This window comes from Rhinoderma darwinii, chromosome 5, assembly GCF_050947455.1.
Source record: "Rhinoderma darwinii isolate aRhiDar2 chromosome 5, aRhiDar2.hap1, whole genome shotgun sequence".
Lineage (NCBI taxonomy): Eukaryota > Metazoa > Chordata > Amphibia > Anura > Rhinodermatidae > Rhinoderma > Rhinoderma darwinii.
In genome coordinates this window covers 316,947,850-316,965,456 of record NC_134691.1, presented here as the reverse complement: position 1 = coordinate 316,965,456, position 17,607 = coordinate 316,947,850, and the positions used below count along the sequence as shown (strand labels likewise).

Here is a 17,607-nt window from a genome sequence, read left to right as displayed (position 1 = left end):
CTATTTTCAGACGTAAACGAGGCGTATTATGCCTCGTTTTACGTCTGAAAATAGGGCTACAATACGTCGGCAAACATCTGCCCATTCATTTGAATGGGTTTGCCGACGGACTGTGAAGACGACCTGTCATTTACGCGTCGTCGTTTGACAGCTGTCAAACGACGACGCGTAAAAATACAGCCTCGTCAAAAGAAGTGCAGGACACTTATATACATTATATGCAGGACACTTCTTTCAGACGTAATTTGAGCCGTTCTTCATTGAACTCAATGAAGCACAGCTCAAAATTTAATGTGTACGCTGCTATGCCTGTACACCTTTGAACTCGTGATCATTATGAGGCTATGTTCACACGCAAACTCAAAAACGTCTGAAAATACAGAGCTGTTTTCAAGGGAAAACAGCTCCTGATTTTCAGACGTTTTTTAAGCCACTCACAATTTTCGCAGCGTTTTTTACGGCCGTTTTTGGAGCGGTTTTCTAAAGAGTCTTTGAAAAACGGCTCCAAAAACATCCCAAGAAGTGACCTGCACCTCTTTTTCGCAGCCGTTTTTTTACTCGGCTGTTTTTCAAAACGGCGGCGTAAAAAAACGGCCCGTCGAAACAGAACGCCGTTTTTCCCATTCAATGGGCAGATGTTTGGAGGCGTTTTGCTTCTTATTTTTCGGGTGTTTACGGCCCGAAAAACGGCACAAAATAGGCTGTGTGAACATAGGTCACTCGGTCATATCCCCCTATTTGTCCAGCATTTTATCCACTAAAATTGTGTAGACCTGAGGAAAAAATTGTTGTTGATTTCCAAATGCGGAGGCGGAAGCGTGACATTACGTGAAACGGCGTAGGCCAAGGATCATCGTCCTCTTGTGCAATACGCTGGCATGAATGATATAAAGCTGCTTTAAAAGGGTTGGTGAGCGCTGGTGATAGTCATCTTTACATTTAACGTTGTTTACCGGGTTTGTGAGGAAAATGTTACCCTTATAGCGGCGTCACAAACTTAAAAATATAAAAATGGTATAAACTTCTTCTTCCTTCCCTCAGAAATAGCGGGAAAATCACTTTCTGTGAGAATATCTCCACAGAAAAGCGACGCAGCTTCTTCTTGCCCTCTCCTTATTTCGGGGTCTGAGAGGGGTTCGCTTATTTCATGGCCATTTCCAGACCCCATGCATGTCCTTTTGTAGAAAATTCTTCCTCTTCTTAAACCAGCAGGAATGTGGGGCAGCTACGCCACCGGAAAAAATTCTGACTCCAGTCTGGCGCTATCGTGACACATGACCGTGACCAATTCGCTGCTGTGATCTCTGATGGCACTTTGGGAGGAGGCGGCCTAACCACTAGCTGTTGCTAGGTGGCTGCCTCCTGTAGAACAAATACTGTTGTCCACAACGACGTCACGTGACCTCAACAGCCAATCGCCACTATGGATGAACTGTCACTACAGCAGTGAGCAGTCACCACAGTCACGTGACATAACATCATATTGGTACGGTTCCACGTAGCGGCTTCACTTCCAGTGTCTGCACAATTTTGCGGGTCCATAACGTGTGGCCATTGACCACTGCATGTGAGCGTGGTTTCTCCCGCCGCCTGATATGTGGTACCGTGCCAATACAATACAGTGTCCGAATCTAAACACCAGAGCAAAGGGAACCAATGGAGGATGGCAGATAGGGATTGGAGCATTTAGGTAGGTACGTTTTCTAGAAAGTTTGTTATTTTTCAATGTGGTGGAATTTTAGGGGTTTGCTTATACTCGGAAAACCACTTAAAGAAATTACTTTCCTCTTTGCATTTTAAAATAAATAAAAAGAGGGAAACCTACAGCGGATGCGTTTCTCATACTTGTGGCTTTCCCTCAGCAGCTGCAGTCTTTATATACACGAGCATCGTGCGCCACCTAGCGTGTATCACGAGCAGTGCTACTGTTCCCGGAAGCCACGACTCCAGGTTCTGGGCCTCAGCAGCGGCGCCTTGTCAATGACGCAGCAGCAGGGACGGGAGCGCGCACGCAAGGGGGGGTATCCGGAAGTACTGCGCACAGGGACGCGCATTTTTTAGCTGTTGTTGTTCAGACTGCTCTGTCTCGGTTACGCGCAAAGGGTAAAAAGGGCGGCGGGAGCGCGCAGTGTTGAGCTGAGTAGAGCCGGAGTGGCGGTGGTCTCAGGATGGAGGAAGATATATTGACCACCCTGAAGATCCTGATCATCGGGGAGAGCGGGGTAGGAAAGTCCAGGTAAGGATAGAAGGACGCTGCTGTCTACTAATGAGGCCTGCTCTGGAGCCGCCTGGGGGCTCTTGGAAGACAGGGGCCTAGTCATGGTCGGCAGGGCAGCTCCCAGGACATGTCATGATTGTATAGTCACTACAGAGCCGGCGACGTTCTCCAGCTGTTGTGGAACTACATGTCCCAGGCTGTTCAAACAGCTAATGACTGGCGATGTATGCTGGGACTTGTAGTCCTCCAACAGCTATACTGACAGATTACTTATCAGACTCAAGGTAAAGTAAACCGGGACCCCCATTCTCGGGATAGGTGGGGGTCCCGGGTCATTGACTATTTTCAGATGTTTCTAAAATATTGGAATTCCATTAAGTATTTGATAATACTCAGATGCAGCAGAGTTGAATTTGTATATGACCTCTTTGTCACTGCTGTGTTTGCGCATTGTAATAACTGTCTGATAGTAACACATTCATTGTACCGGCAGTCCTATGTTACATAGTTACTACTGTTGAAAAAAGACACATATCCATCAAGTTCAAGGCACATGTCAAAGCACGTCCGGACTGATATAGTGAGCTCTGCTGCCTCTGACCAGCTCGGCTCTGCTGCATCAGTATGTTCCGGTGTTTTTTGGATTCTTTGTTAGGGGTGACATCCCTTTGTTTTGTGTATTTGCTTTTCCTAGAAACGAAACCTATCTTTAGTTTCATTACGCTTGTCCTAATATTCTAGAGTCTTCATACATTATATGGACACAAGTATTGGGACGCCTACAGGAGCTTGTATGACATCCCATTATAAATCCATAGGCATTAATATGGAGTTGGTCCCTTTCAGCTAAAACATCTTTCACTATTCTGGGAAGGTTTTCTACAAGATTTTGGAGCGTCTGTCTGAGTTTTTGCCCATTCATCCGGGAGAACATTTGTGAGGTCAGACACTGATGCTGGAGGAGAGGGTCTGGCTCGCAATCTCCATTCTAGTTCATCCCAAAGGTGTTGGATGGGGTTGAGGTCAGATCTCTGTGCGGGTCATTCGTGTTCTTCCCCCCCACCCCCCAATTCTTCATGGCCCTTGTGCACAGGGACTCAGTCATACTGGGGCAGAAAAGGGCCGAACCCCAAATTGTTCCCACAAAGTTGTGGAAGCATACAATTCGCCAAACCCAGACTCGTCCATCAGACTGCCAGATAGAGGAGCAGGATTAATCGCTCCACAGAACACGTTTCCCCTGCTCCAGATTCCAGTGGCGGCGTGCTTTACACCACCCCTTCTGACGCTTGCCATTTTGCTTGGTGATGTAAGGCTGGCATGCAGCTGCTCAGCCCCCATGCCATGAAACTCCTGGCGCAGTTTTTGTGCAGATGTTCATGCCAGAGGAGGTTTATACTCCGCAGAGCATTGGTGACTTTTATGCACCAGGCTCCTCCGCACTAGGTGACCACACTATGTAACTTTACGTGGTCTGACGCTTCGTGGCTGAGTTGCTGTGGTTTCTAAACGCTTCCACTTTATAATATCACTTACAGTTGACTGTGGAATATCTAGGAGGGAAGAAATTTCAGAAGTTGACTTGCTGCAATGATGGCGTCCTATTACAGGACCACGCTGGAAGTCGGTGACCTCTTTAGAACGACACATTCTATCACAAGTGTCTGTAATGGCGACCGCATGGCTAGTGCTAGATTTAATACACCTGTGCAATGGGACTGAACGTGTAACGCCCGAACTCAATGATTAAGAGCTGTCCATATATTGTATCGTCCCTGCTATTTTACAGCAGAAAAACGTATCCTCAGATAAACTGGACATAGACCTGAGATTACTGGCGGCAGCTGCTATCTACAATGAACTGAACCTGCTTATCCGGAAAAGCTGAACTGAACGCCCTGTGGTGGGAGTGGGTTAATCGGCCGCCAGACACATGGCGGGTTTGTTCTCCGAAGGGGAAGCATTCGGATGAGACGGGGGATGGTCTACTGATCACCATAGACATGAGGTTTAGAGAGAATATTGTCTATGTCCAGCTTAATATGAACTGAGACCTACTGAGGCTTATGTATCAGACTGACCTAGGGGGTCCTATGGTGGTAGTAGATTCTGACATTAGGGGGTTTATGTGCTTCAGCAGGATCATTGCTTCTGAAGGGTCCTGGGTACCTTAGACCGATTCTGCGCTTGTATATCAGTGGTGTTTTTCTTTTCTTTTTGAGTATGATCTTGGTGAGAACACACAGCATTTTGTAAATTTTGCCAAACCTTATGGTACACAGTCCATTATAGACGAGGGAGGTGCTGAGCTTTGGATTCTACTTTTCTTAAAGAGGCTCTGTCACCACACTATAAGTGCCCTGTCTCCTACATAATGTGACCTGCGCTGTAATGTAGGGAACGGCAGTGGTTTTTATTTTCAAAAAACGATAGTTTTTGAGCAAGTTATGAGCAATTATAGATTTATGCTAATTACTTTCTTAATAGACAACTGGGCGTGTTTTTACTTTTGACCAAGTGGGTGTTGTACAGAGTGTATGAGGCTGACCAATCAGTGACCAATCAGTCATACACTTCTCATTGTTCCAGCCCAGCTTCTTTTACTGCACAATCACGCTGTAACAATGGGCTGGAACAACGAGAAGTTTATAAAGCTGATTGGTCACTGATTGGTCAGCGTCATACACTCCTCTGTACAACGCCCACCTGGTCAAAAGTAAAAACACGCCCAGTTGGGCATTAAGAAACTAATTAGCATAAATCTAAAATTGTTTAGAACTTGCTCAAAAATTATCGATTTTTCAAAATAAAAACCACTGCTGTTATATCTACATTACAGCGCCAATCAGATTATGTAGGAGAGAGGGCACTTATAATGTGGTGACAGAGGAAAAACGACTCATTAGTCAGTCAAACATAAAGGGGTTGTTGGTTTTGGGATGCACCTGTTCAGCTCCCGCCATCCCCAGTATCTAGCTGAAGCTGCTGTGACCCCCCTGTAAGTAACTTTTCATCCCTTATGGAAGCGGCCGCTGAAAGATCATTTGAAGTAAAACATTCTGGGGCATCACGGTGGCTCGGTTAGGACGGTCTCCTTGCAGCACTGGGGTCCTCGGCTGTAATCCAACCTAGGACAACATCTGCATGGAGTTTGTATGTCCTCCTCATGTTTGTGTGGGTTGCCTCTGGGTGCTCCGATATCCTCCCACACTCCAGAAACATTCATAGGAAGCCAATAAACCTGAGATTGGTGTGAAGAATGGCAATCTCTGTACAGCACAGTGGACTATGTCGGTGTTATATAAGCAGCAGGAAAAAACTCCATGCAGTACCCTTTGAAATGAATGGGCCTTTTGTGTTCTATACGGTTGGGCAGTCAGACAGTGAGCGGTGTTCTTATCCTACGGATAAGCCATCAATGTGAAATCCAGTATTACATTGCTACAGAGGTTGTCAGCGCAGCCGGAAGATACGTCAGTGTGTTCTTCATAGAGAACATGTTTTGGGCCTTTGTGTAACGTTGTATCACGTACTTTCCAATAGTTCAGCCTGCTGATGTGGCAATCCTGGACAGTAATCCTTAGCAGAGGTGGGAGACTTGTGCTACATCCTCCAGTCACCTTCTACGAGAGCTTCACAACCTGATGTGAATAGACTCCCTTTGGGTGGGGAATGCTGATACTCCTGGATACGTTGTATGCTGTATATGAGGTATTCCTTTCTAGCTGCTTCCTGTGTTAGTGGTCACTTGGTATATCAACCGATACGTGTCATCGACCTCACGTATACAGCTAATATTGTCTGGTATATTTCATTACTATTATCTATGTCTAATGCTAACCATACCTGCTGGGACTAAACCTTACTAAGGGAGCTGAGAAGTTCACAAGGCACAAAGAAAACAGGATTTATAAAGAATATGAGTACTTGGTAAAATCCCTTTAAAGAGACTCTGTCACCACATTATAAGTGCCCTGTCTCCTACATAAGGAGATGGGCGCTATAATGTAGGTGACAGTAATGCTTTTTATTTAAAAAAAACCAATCTATTTTCACCACTTTATTAGCGATTTTAGATTTATGCTAATGAGTTGTTTAATGCCCAAGTGGGCGTATTTTTACTTTAGACCAAGTGGGCGTTGTACAGAGGAGTGTATGACGCTGACCAATCCGTGACCAATCAGCATCATGCACTCCTCTCCATTCATTTACACAGCACATAGGGATCCTTTTAGATCACTATGCGCTGTCTTATACTAACACATTAACAATACTGAAGTGTTTAGACAGTGAATAGACATTCCACGGGATGTCTATTCACAATCTCTGCACTTCGTTACTGTTTGTGGTATTTACAGCAGAGCAAAGCGTAATCTCGTAACCTGTCATCTACAGCGTAATCTCGTGAGATTACGCTTCCTCTGCTTTAACTACCACAGAAACCATAACGAAGTGCAGAGATTGTGAATAGACATCCTGTGGAATGTCTATTCACTGTCTAAACACTTCAGTAACGTTAATGTGTTAGTATAAGACAGCACATAGTGATCTAACAGGATCCCTATGCGCTGAGTAAATGAATGGAGAGGAGTGCATGAGGCTGATTGGTCACTGATTGGTCAGCGTCATTAGCATAAATCTAAAATCACTAATAAAGTGGTGAAAATAGATCGTTTTTTTTTTAAATAAAAAGCATTACGGTCACCTACATTATAGCGCCCATCTCCTTATGTAGGAGACAGAGCACTTATAATGTGGTGACAGAGCCTTCTTTAATCTGGCATCCAATAGTCCACAAATGTAATTAGTCTGACGTAGGGCTGGGCAATTATGAGCTAAACCAAAATCCCAATTAATGAACTATTATTTAGACCACACCCTTTTTGCATGCTACGCCATTTAATTAATGTTTATCACCTGAGCCTGCTTTATACTACTGTATATAATATACCCCCTGACTCTGCCCACACCGTATAATGCCCCATAGCTGCCCCCACACAGTATAATGCCCCTATAGTTGCCCTCCAGAGTTTAATGCCCACATAACTGACTTCCTCAGAGTGTAATTCCCCACATAGCTGCCCCCAATAGTGCCTGATAAAAATAATAATATACATACTCCCCTAACCTGTTCCAACGACAAGTGTAGGCGATCCCTCTGCTCCTCCTGTCTGTGCAGCACGGCGCAGACAGGCGTGATAACGTCACTGCCTCGCGTGCGGCAATACATAGTGGACGGTAGAGCAGAGACCTTACAGTCCCCCTGCTCTGCTATTGGATTCAACTGTATCTGCGTCCTAAAGATGCAGATACAGTTTAAATCGGGGACATTTTTTTTTATAAAACCGAAATTTGCTAGATGATGCGCATTAGTTGCGCAGAATTTCGATTTATTTTTAGATTAATTACCCAGCTCTAGTCTGACGTTTTTGCTATAGAACTGTGAGATCGAGAGACGACTGAGCAAAAATAACGAAAGACGCTTTTCTGAGTAAAAACTTTGTCTGTTATCGGATGGTCATAGAAAAACGTGCAGTCTGATAATCTAGCACTTATCACTTATGTGATCACTTATCACTTTTTTTGTAACTTAAATGGATCATCATGTGTACATCATGTGTACGCAGATACGCGGCCAACTCTCCAGCCCCTGCCTCCCAGTTTTAATCTCAGTAAATGGGGGCATGGATCCCCTGTTCTCGCAATTAGTTTAAGTCCCCCCTCTATTAACCACAGCGGAGAGATGCTGCAAAACACGTCTTCTCCTCTGGGGGCTTCAATGTGACCATGTATTACATGGTCACCTTTATCTGAATGGCTGTCAAGTAATACCTTATTTCACCCATAGCGGCCACTGCAGGAGAAATGTGCGGCTGCCGCATATTCCTCCACTGATTACAGCTGATCATTGGGAATATCAGATGCCAAATGGTGTGTGTGATCAGTTGATTGCCCGGAGGTCCTTATTTATAGAATTGGTTGGTTAGATTAGACAACCCCATTTAAAATACAGTACAATTCTATTGTCATCAGAGCTCGGTAATAAGTCATGTACATAAATAGTGGGATTTTATTCTCCTCAATGCCATTTGACCCAGAGGAAGGCAAAACAACACTATTGAATGGGCATAGTGACCGCTATGATTGTAAACTTCCTATTACACGGCCCGACATGGACTGTGAAAACGGGAGCTAATCAAAGAGACCGCTAGTTGGTCGGCGCTCGTTTGCTCCTTTCACAAGGAGCTATGATTGGTTATGTATGGGACAAGCGGTCGTTACTACCATCATTTGTCCCCATACGTTTCCATCATGTCAGCAGCACATCTCCCGGTTTACGCAGGGAGACGTGCTGCCAACAACGATAATGTTTATTGCTGCATAAATTATACAATCCGTTGATAAACGAGCGTTTGCCCGATAATTGGCCTGTGTAAAAGGGCCTTAACTGTTTCATGCCAACACCCTTATTAAAGACGAGAATAGGGCAACCTACCAAAGTCTTCTGTCTGTTGTTTGCCAGGTCACATGATTGGATTATCACAGCGGCTATGATTTATCCAACGGCACAATTTATATAATGACGTCAATCAGCGAATCGGTTTAAAGTTATCTGCCCATCTTCTTGGTAAATTTTATTAGGACAAAGTATATAACCCTCAATAAGCGTAACCATATAAAAGGACATGATCATTTAGTATTATTACTGAGGAGTCAAATCCAGCTGCTCAGAGAGGCACTGAAGTGTTTTACAAGGAGCCTAGAAGATTAGTCAGCCGTACATGACATCAGACGATCGATTCTATAATGTCATCCCCGTTTACCAGTTGTGACATTCATTATCGGAGAGCTAGATGCCATTTCATTTGACAACTTTGTACTATATTTACAGGGAAAAGTTCGAGACCCGTCTGTCCTTTCACTGCACATTTGGCATATTATTCCAAAGTATGTTCTATGTATAAATTTCCTGCGTGTCCAAGGTGATGGCGCAATAGTCTGAGATTTACAATGTAGTGCTGTGAAATTCTCCCTACACTGATATCATGCTTTATCCTATAAATGACCGGGCAGAGACTGATCAGCTCACTCGACTGTTGCTACATCTCCCATAGATTTGGAGTAACTAAACTTTTAAAAACACTTTTGACGTGTCCTAGTGATGTCAGAAGTTTACCATATACCAGCCCGACGGAGGCCAAAAGGACACACTTTTGGTCTCTGTCGTGCTAATTAAGCCCTATGCACGCATTTAGCATGTACTCCGGGAACTTTCCTAACGTACGTGAAAAATGTGACACCCCTTTTTAAAGGGCCCTTTCAGGTAAATGACCCTCATTCACGGTTTTATTTCTGCCACTTTCTAATATACTTTGTTTCGGGTCCTCATGTCAGGTGCTCGGCCATGGAAACCCATGCCATGAAGCTCCCGGGGCACAGTTATTGTGCAGATGTTAATGTCAGAGGAGGTTTATACTCTGTAGTTATTGAGTCAGCAGAGCGTTGATGACTGTTATGCAATATGCGCTTTAGCCTTCGGCGACCCCGCTCTAAGGGTATGTTCACACGGCGGGGGTCCGTAACGGCTGAAATTACGGGGATGTTTCAGCCTGAAAACATCCCCGTAATTTCAGCCGTACCGGCATGTGCAGGCGCTTGAACGCTGCGTCAATTACGGCCGTAATTAGCGCTGCTATTCATTGGAGTCAATGAATAGCGGCTCCAATTACGGCCAAAGAAGTGACAGGTCACTTCTTCTACGCGGGCGTCTATTTACGCGCCGTCATTTGACAGCGGCGCGTAAATATACGCCTCGTGTGAACAGACAAACGTCTGCCCATTGCTTTCAATGGGCAGATGTTTGTCAGCGCTATTGAGGCGCTATTTTCAGACGTAATTCGGGGCAAAAACGCCCGAATTACGTCCGAAAATAGGCCGTGTGAACATACCCTTACTTTATGTGGTCTGACACTTCGTGGCTGAGTTGCTGTGGATCCTAAACACGTCCACTTTACAATAATATCACTCACAGTTGATGGTGGAATATCTAGGAGGGAATTAATATTATAAACTGACTTGTTACAATGGTGGTGTCTTAGGGCCTGTTTCGACTGCGCTATTGGTACTGTCAAGTACAACGGTGCCCTGTCATAACGGTGACAAACGGAAACCTTTAGCAACGTTTCCGTCACCATTGAGATCAATGTTGAGGGAAACGGAAGCTGAGGTTTCAGTTTGCCTTTCCCTTGAGGGGTTAACCCGATGGCCACCTCCGGCGGAACCCCTCAAAAGAAGGGCAACCCTGATGTGAACACAGCCTTATTACAGGACCACGCTGGAAGTCAGCGATCTCTTTAGAACGCCCCATTCTTTCATAAATATTTGTAATGGCGACTGCATGGCTAGTGCTGGATTTTATACACCTGTGGCAATGGGGCTGAATGAAACGCCAGAATTCAGTGATTAAGAGGTGTCCCAATACTTTACTCCATATAGTGTATGTTAAAGAATTGCTGTGCATGCGATTCTCTTATGTGAAAGAAGGGGGCCTATTCTTTTATACAAGGTGTTCAAAATGTTTATATTTTTTACATCATTCCAGGGATCCTCATTTTATAACCATATGTATGTAATGTTATACCACCCAACCAGGGTTCGTGTCAGAATCAGGGCTTGGAGGACCCATGGTGATCTGGGTAAAGTTTACCTGGTAACCATTTTTACGCTTGTCAAGCCCAATGTGGGGTTTACATGGTGCTCGCTATGACGCTTGCCCATGACCCACATTCACCTGGAAGCACAGCTGACATAAGGTCTTACCAGCCCTAGGAAAGCCGCACACAACACCTCAGTCCACCGCGCTAAAAAATATCGAGCCATAACAAGTGTCTAAAACCCGCACATCGTTTATTCCTTTTTTATTTTTTTTGCATACTTTCTGGCAGAATAAATAAAACTTCTTGGTTGTAATACATTAGAGTAAATTCTGCAGTTTTTTTTTTTTGTTTTTTTTTTTTTTTAAGAAACTAATGGAAAGTCGTATATTATAAAAAAAATATTTTTTGACAGATTATCAGAAAAAAATAAATAAATTGGCAGCCGTGCACAAAGTATCACTCACTGTATGAGGAGTAGATCACGCATGAGAACACACTCGCTGATTCCTGTCATTCCTTTCAAAATTTTCTCTCTACTTAAAATAAATAAATGTGAAAAAATTGCGACACGTCGCACACCGTAATGGACATGTCCTAACAAAAATGTGTTAAAACATAAAAAAAATTGCTCAAACTAGTTTTTTGTGCATATAGGGAAAGTATACGCACTAAATGGATTGCCAATTTCGGACTTGTTTTATGCCTGAGCCCACCAATGTTTGCAGACTGCCTCCTCAAGAAAGTGTCTGGAACGTGACATACATTGTGCTTGGATAAAGAGTATAATCCTTCTGAATAAGGATCCTGAACAGAGGACCCCCCTCCCCCTTTACCTCTCAATTCCCTAATAGGGTATATGAAATTGGGTTTTCCAAAATGGACAACCCCTTTAAAGAAAACATACCGGCTCTCCAGATATGTCTGTTTTAGTTAATACTTCTATTGCAGAACAATTCTTGAGCATCTTTTCTTAAAACTCTGTGCTGTTGCTCTGTTGTTCCTCTTGAAAAAGTATAAATTGACAACTGGGTGTTACCATTCCCTTGTCAAAGAGTTGTCCTTGCTCTCTGATCATGAAGCACCAGTAGTAGATTTCTATTTGGCACCTGTCTCCTGGGATTTGTCCAGTCGTTCTAGAAATGAAAATTTATTGCAAATGTCAATAGTCCCCGTTGACATTTAGGGAGTGGTACTGGATGAGTTTGTTTTGTGTTCCTAAATGTTCTATATAGATTTTATCTTCTTGCTCATCACACACAGCTTTGTGTATTGGTATGGGGTGCGGACAGCTTATGGTAATCTTGTGTAAGAAGAACAGGAGAAGTCACCTTCATAAAGGACCACTGTGCCGAATGTTCTTATAAAGTTGAGCTACTGGAACCGTCACAAACCTGTTCACAAATAATTCAGAAGTGTCCTAGATCTGAAAAATGGGATTACAGGGCAGACATGGCCATATTGTCAATGAAGAACACTGCAACTAGTCTCTTCCTAGCCGGAGTGGCTGTTAACAGAAAACAATAGCCTGCCTCTGTCCGTCATGTCCTACATAACATAGGCTTTGTCTTGTAAACGTATGTTACTGACCGTAGCTCCCTCTGAACTTTAAGTCTACACCCATGTCAGTATTTTGCTTCAGTATTTGGGAGCCAAAACCAGGAGTGGGTCCCAAACACGGAAGAGGTGCAAATCGTTCCATTATAGGTTTTTCTGTTTGTTTCACTACTGGTTTTGGCTTCAAAATACTGCCCAGAATACTGACGCGTCCGTGAGGCCTTCCACTGCAGCTTCATTGTCGTGTCCAGCAGTGTGGAGTATGTGCTACATATAGACTTAAAGGGGTCGTCCAGGAATCAAAAATTGTCACCTATCCTCGGGGTAAGGGATAGCTGTCTGATCGCAGGGGGTCCTACCACTGGGACCCCTGCCGATCATGAGAACGGGGTTCCCGAAGACTCAGATCCTTTATGTGCCCCCCGCAGTGAGGAGCTTGACTGGAACGTCGGTTGAGCTTGTGCCAGCCGCTCCATTTAATGTGTATGGGACGAACTGATACAGCTGATTGCTGTACTCTGCTTTTTCCGTCAATCCCATAGACTTTGAATAGAGCGGCAGCGCGCATGCTCAACCGATGCTCCAGTCAATGTCGTCCTCACTGTGATCAAGCAGTGAGCAGGAACAGGGCGTTCTTCACCACCAGCAATCAGACAATTAGCACCTGTATCCTCTGGATAGGTCATAAGTGTCAATTCTGGGAATACCCCTTTTTAAGAGCGTTTTACCTTAAAATCAAGAAATGACCATTCGATAATTCACCTAGATTTGGGGATGGCGCCACATCAAATGTTCTTACTTCATTTTTTGCAGTGCAGTATATGATCTGTTGAAACTTGGAAACTGTCAGAAAGCTGCTTGCTACTGCTGACGCCCTGGTTATGGTTTTAATTTATTGTAATTATGATGTGTGTGTGTGATACCCAGGGAAAGCTCGACCCGTGAATACCTGATACTCCTTTACACAGTTGAGTAATAATTGAATGTTACATTGGGCATCCATGTGTTAATAAGCCACCTTACAGAAGGAATCTGGGTAAGGCCCCACGAAAGAGCATGGACTCGGCTGACAGCTGAGCCGGTACCCTGTTCAGCGCGACTGTAAAATTGCTCATTAAAGGTATTGTCCGGTCACAGGGCGAGTTTTCATACTGATGAGCTATTCACATATCCTGTGTATAGCTCATCAGTATACAAAAATCACCCGGACCTCGCACCGATCAGCTGTTCCTGCTGCCTCCGGGCACCGGATGTTATGCTATGCAGTAGTCGGTGTCAGTAGCAGAAGGCTCCAGTAACAGTATTGTGGCCATGCTGCAGTACTGCAACTCTGCTCCTATTTACTTGAATGCAGAACAGCTGATATACTCTGACCGGAGTCGTCTGCATCTGGCATGGACATCCTGTGCCAGACCCCCACCAATTATATACTGATGACCTATCCTGTGGATGGGTCATCAGTATGAAAAATCGCACCGTGCCTTTACAAATCCTTTTAATGCCCGCTTGTTGCAGATAAAACGGCTGTTTGCTTGCAAAAGTATGCCGCCATAAAAGCTGTATTCATTAATGGGCGCACAATTTTTGCAGGTAAACAGCTGTTTTGCCCATAACACCTCGTGGCCATTAACAAGAAATTTGGCAGTAGTGTCGAGCAGGGTGTCGGTGCGCCAGTTTGCAGCATCTATGTCGCTCCATGGAGCCTTACCCTCCAAGTGTGAATGAGCCCGACACCGAATTAATAGAGATTTCTGATAATATAATCCATTAAAAGATCAATAGGAAACACATACAGCTGGATCAAATCCCGCACTGACAGTCGTGGGCAATTAAACAAAGCACTGACCCTCTGATGTACTGAGAAGTGTTAAAATTAATTAGTGAGTTCACAAGGGTGAATAATCAGCCTTGAAATTGAATATTTTTAACATCTTCACCACGTATTCTTATCATGTGTCTTTGTTTTTCAGCCTTCTATTAAGGTTTACAGATGACACATTTGACCCAGAACTTGCCGCTACCATTGGTAAGTAATTTTGTTTCTCTAAGTCATTTGAGCTTAAGGCCCATGTACAGTACACAAGCAGATAATGGTCCGATTCCAACGCTAGCGACCGTGCACGATAATCGTATAATGTAAATGGCTGAAGCGGCTGAACGACGAGCTATTTAATAGTGTGAAAGATCGTTTATACGAAAATAAAAGTAATGGTTGGTCGTTCTGACATGCCCTGTCACTAAGTTGAACTGGTTTACTGACCTGAATAGTGCAGTCTCCCTGATTCCTGATCTATTTTTATTTTTTTCCTTGGCTCCTTTCATTCCAAAGACTATTGTGTTGTCTCCCTATATGCTAATTTGCTGTAGTTAGCCAACAAGGCGTGGACAACCTTCAAGCTGCCTCATGCTGATTGGTCAGCATCAGAGGCAGTGAAGCTAGCTCCACCCCTTTGGGTAACTACAGCAAATTTAGCATTATAGGAAGACAACACAACGGTGGGTCATATCTCTGGAATCGGGGTCTAGGAAAAAAACCAAACCGTGCTTGAATCAGGGAGACTGCACTAACCGGTTCAACTAATGTGACCTAGTGACAGGTCCTCTTCAATAAGAGGTGTAAATAATCTTCTAATATACTGCCGGTGTGAATACAGTGAACGATTAAGTGACAAACGATAAATTTAAAATTATGATTATTTAGCGGATAACGTTTTGTGTACATGCGGGTCTGTAATCACGGCTAGGACTCTTACAGCCAGTGTATCGGTGATTTATGTCTAGGCACAAAGGTTTGGCTGCAATTCGTCATTTTGGTTGTAGAAAACAAACATTGCAATTTTACATTTCCCCTAAATATAATATAATATTCTCTGCGGTTTCCAACATGGACTACCTGCTGCGCCATTTTCACAGCCTCGGGCACCGCCTTGTCTTTCTTGCTGCCGTCTTTACCTATTGATTGAAGAAAGAGAACGAGCTTGTTCATTGCACAGGCTACGTCCTCTTCAGCCTGATGTAACTCCTTGCAGCAATACATGAGCCGACTTGTCCCTTAAGTTATCGGCAGTTTAACCATTTACTGTACAGAAGACATTTTATTATCTCACGCAACAGATCAAATGGCAATGATTTATTTTCCAGGTGTCGACTTCAAGGTGAAAACTATTTCTGTGGATGGTAATAAGGCGAAGCTGGCTATATGGGTACGTATGAGAACAATGACTACTTTGTTCTGGAATGTTATGTTCTCTGACCTCATTTTTTTTCAGTAACTATGGCCGGCCTACGTTCAAGACTTGTCTAGATGTGCCTGGATGACATAAGTTGTGGTCCGGCACCCGGGAAGCAAAGAGCTCATTCCTGTGTCATTAGTAAAACGGTGGCGTGTGCCAGCCGCCATCTTGCATGATATTTTATGGAGTTCTCCTCTAGTTGTCATAAAATCCGATTTATTTCCATTTGTTTACTACTGGGATAAGGTTTACTCGGCTTTTACAGTCTCCCGAATTAAAATAATCTGCCTAGTTGCATAGCAAAAGAAGGGACAGCAAACAAACCATCTGTGGTCCTTACTGCACACGAAGTAGAAACTGCAAAAATGGTGACAGAACCGTGCTGTAAAGTGACCGTATTCAGTGTGGGAGTATCTGCTGCAATTCTTCTGTTGCTAGGAGTCATACAGCATGGCAACCATACTGAATACCGGAGACTCGGAGACCGAACGTAGCTCTATATCTATCGCGGCATATTTAGATGATCCTGAGTGAGGATCCCCCTCTGTTACATTCATAGGCTCTAATAGGGCATATGGAATAGAGTTGTCTAAACTTGTGGTACCTCCAACTCCAGGGGGTATAGTCCATGTCTCTAGAGGTACTCGCACTGTACCCATGCTGTGCAGCGCAGTGTATGATCATAGCTTTGGGGTCCTCTGTTGTAATATATTTGAGAAGGGGGTTCATGGCTTAGGAACATTGAGAAACACTGGAAAGCAGACAAGTCCTTGAATGTAATTTTATAACTAGAAGTACACTTTTACTTTGGTGATTTGATACAAATATATCCCTTCTCTTAATTATAAACATTAGGTTACATTATTTACAGGGAGGCCTCACTATCTAGGCCTCCATAATTTACAGTGTGAGATAGGTAGAAAGTACTATCTGTGCCTACATCATTTACAGGGAGAGACGGAGGCAGTACTATCTGTGCCTACATTATTTACATGGAGACACAGGGAGGCAGTACTATCTGCCTACATTATTTACAGGAAGAGACGGAGGCAGTACTATCGTGCGTACATCGTTTGCAAGAAGAGGAGGCAGTACTATCTGTGCATACATAATTTACAGGAAGAGAAGCAGATAGTACTATGTGTGCCTCTATTGTTTATAGAGCGAGTACTGCCTCCTTGTCTATCTCCCTAAATTATTTACAAAGAGATTGGAAGGCAGTACTATTTGTGCCTACATAATTTAGAGGAAGAGAAGCAGGCAGTATTAGAAGTGCCTACATTTACAGAGCAAGACTGAGTTGTTTTTTTTTTTTTTACTATCTGCGCCTATATTGTTTTGTAGGAAAAAGGATGTACTGCTCTCTTGTAAGGTGACCATCGCATCACACCGAAACCTAAGCGCAGAGATGGTGGTCACCTTGCTGTCATTTGGGATGTATCTATTCAAAATCCCCCAGAATTAAAGGAAACGCTATTTCAATACAATGGGAAGGGTAGATTATTATAAAATACAAATTCTATTTATTTTTTCACTTGTGTAGTCTCATTATTGTATGTAGGTTTTGTGGCTATTCTGTTTGAGTACACACTTCATGACCTGACCGTGTCCTTGATCAGTATTTGCCGTGGCCTGTATTCCTGTGTACTACGCTGTAGGTCTAAAACTGCGGCCTCCTTACACGGGTTCTTCTAGCATTGTCATGAATATTAGGAATCCAGGAATACGTTTCTGGTTGGCTGAGTCTTTAAACCCACTCTAAGCCTTGAATCCACACTGCAAAACCAACTGTGTTTTTAATACATCATTTTCTTCTTCTAAGAAAATGGATTATTCGGGTGGTTTTTTTTTTTAGAAATAATTTCAGACTAATCAAATAAAACCCAGTGTAACTGTAGCCGGTGTCACACATTGCACTTTGAATTACTTCTGTGTAAAAGGTAAA

The 17,607-nt window shown here is 43.6% G+C and overlaps 1 protein-coding gene across 2 annotated transcripts in view; it reads left to right on the top strand.

Annotated features, from left to right (window-relative positions):
• The first annotated feature begins 1,488 nt into the window (after positions 1-1,488).
• Positions 1,489-17,607, top strand: part of RAB18 (RAB18, member RAS oncogene family) — a 34,676-nt gene continuing 18,557 nt past the window's right edge. The window contains exons 1-3 of one of the 2 annotated variants that reach the window (XM_075827509.1): positions 1,489-1,690; positions 14,400-14,455; positions 15,571-15,632. In XM_075827509.1, coding sequence (XP_075683624.1) covers positions 1,596-1,690; positions 14,400-14,455; positions 15,571-15,632 — 213 coding nt within the window. In that variant the 5' untranslated portion in view covers positions 1,489-1,595. Of the gene's footprint in view, positions 1,691-2,011; positions 2,237-14,399; positions 14,456-15,570; positions 15,633-17,607 lie in introns of those variants that run through there. The other variant, XM_075827510.1, reaches the window with a different exon arrangement.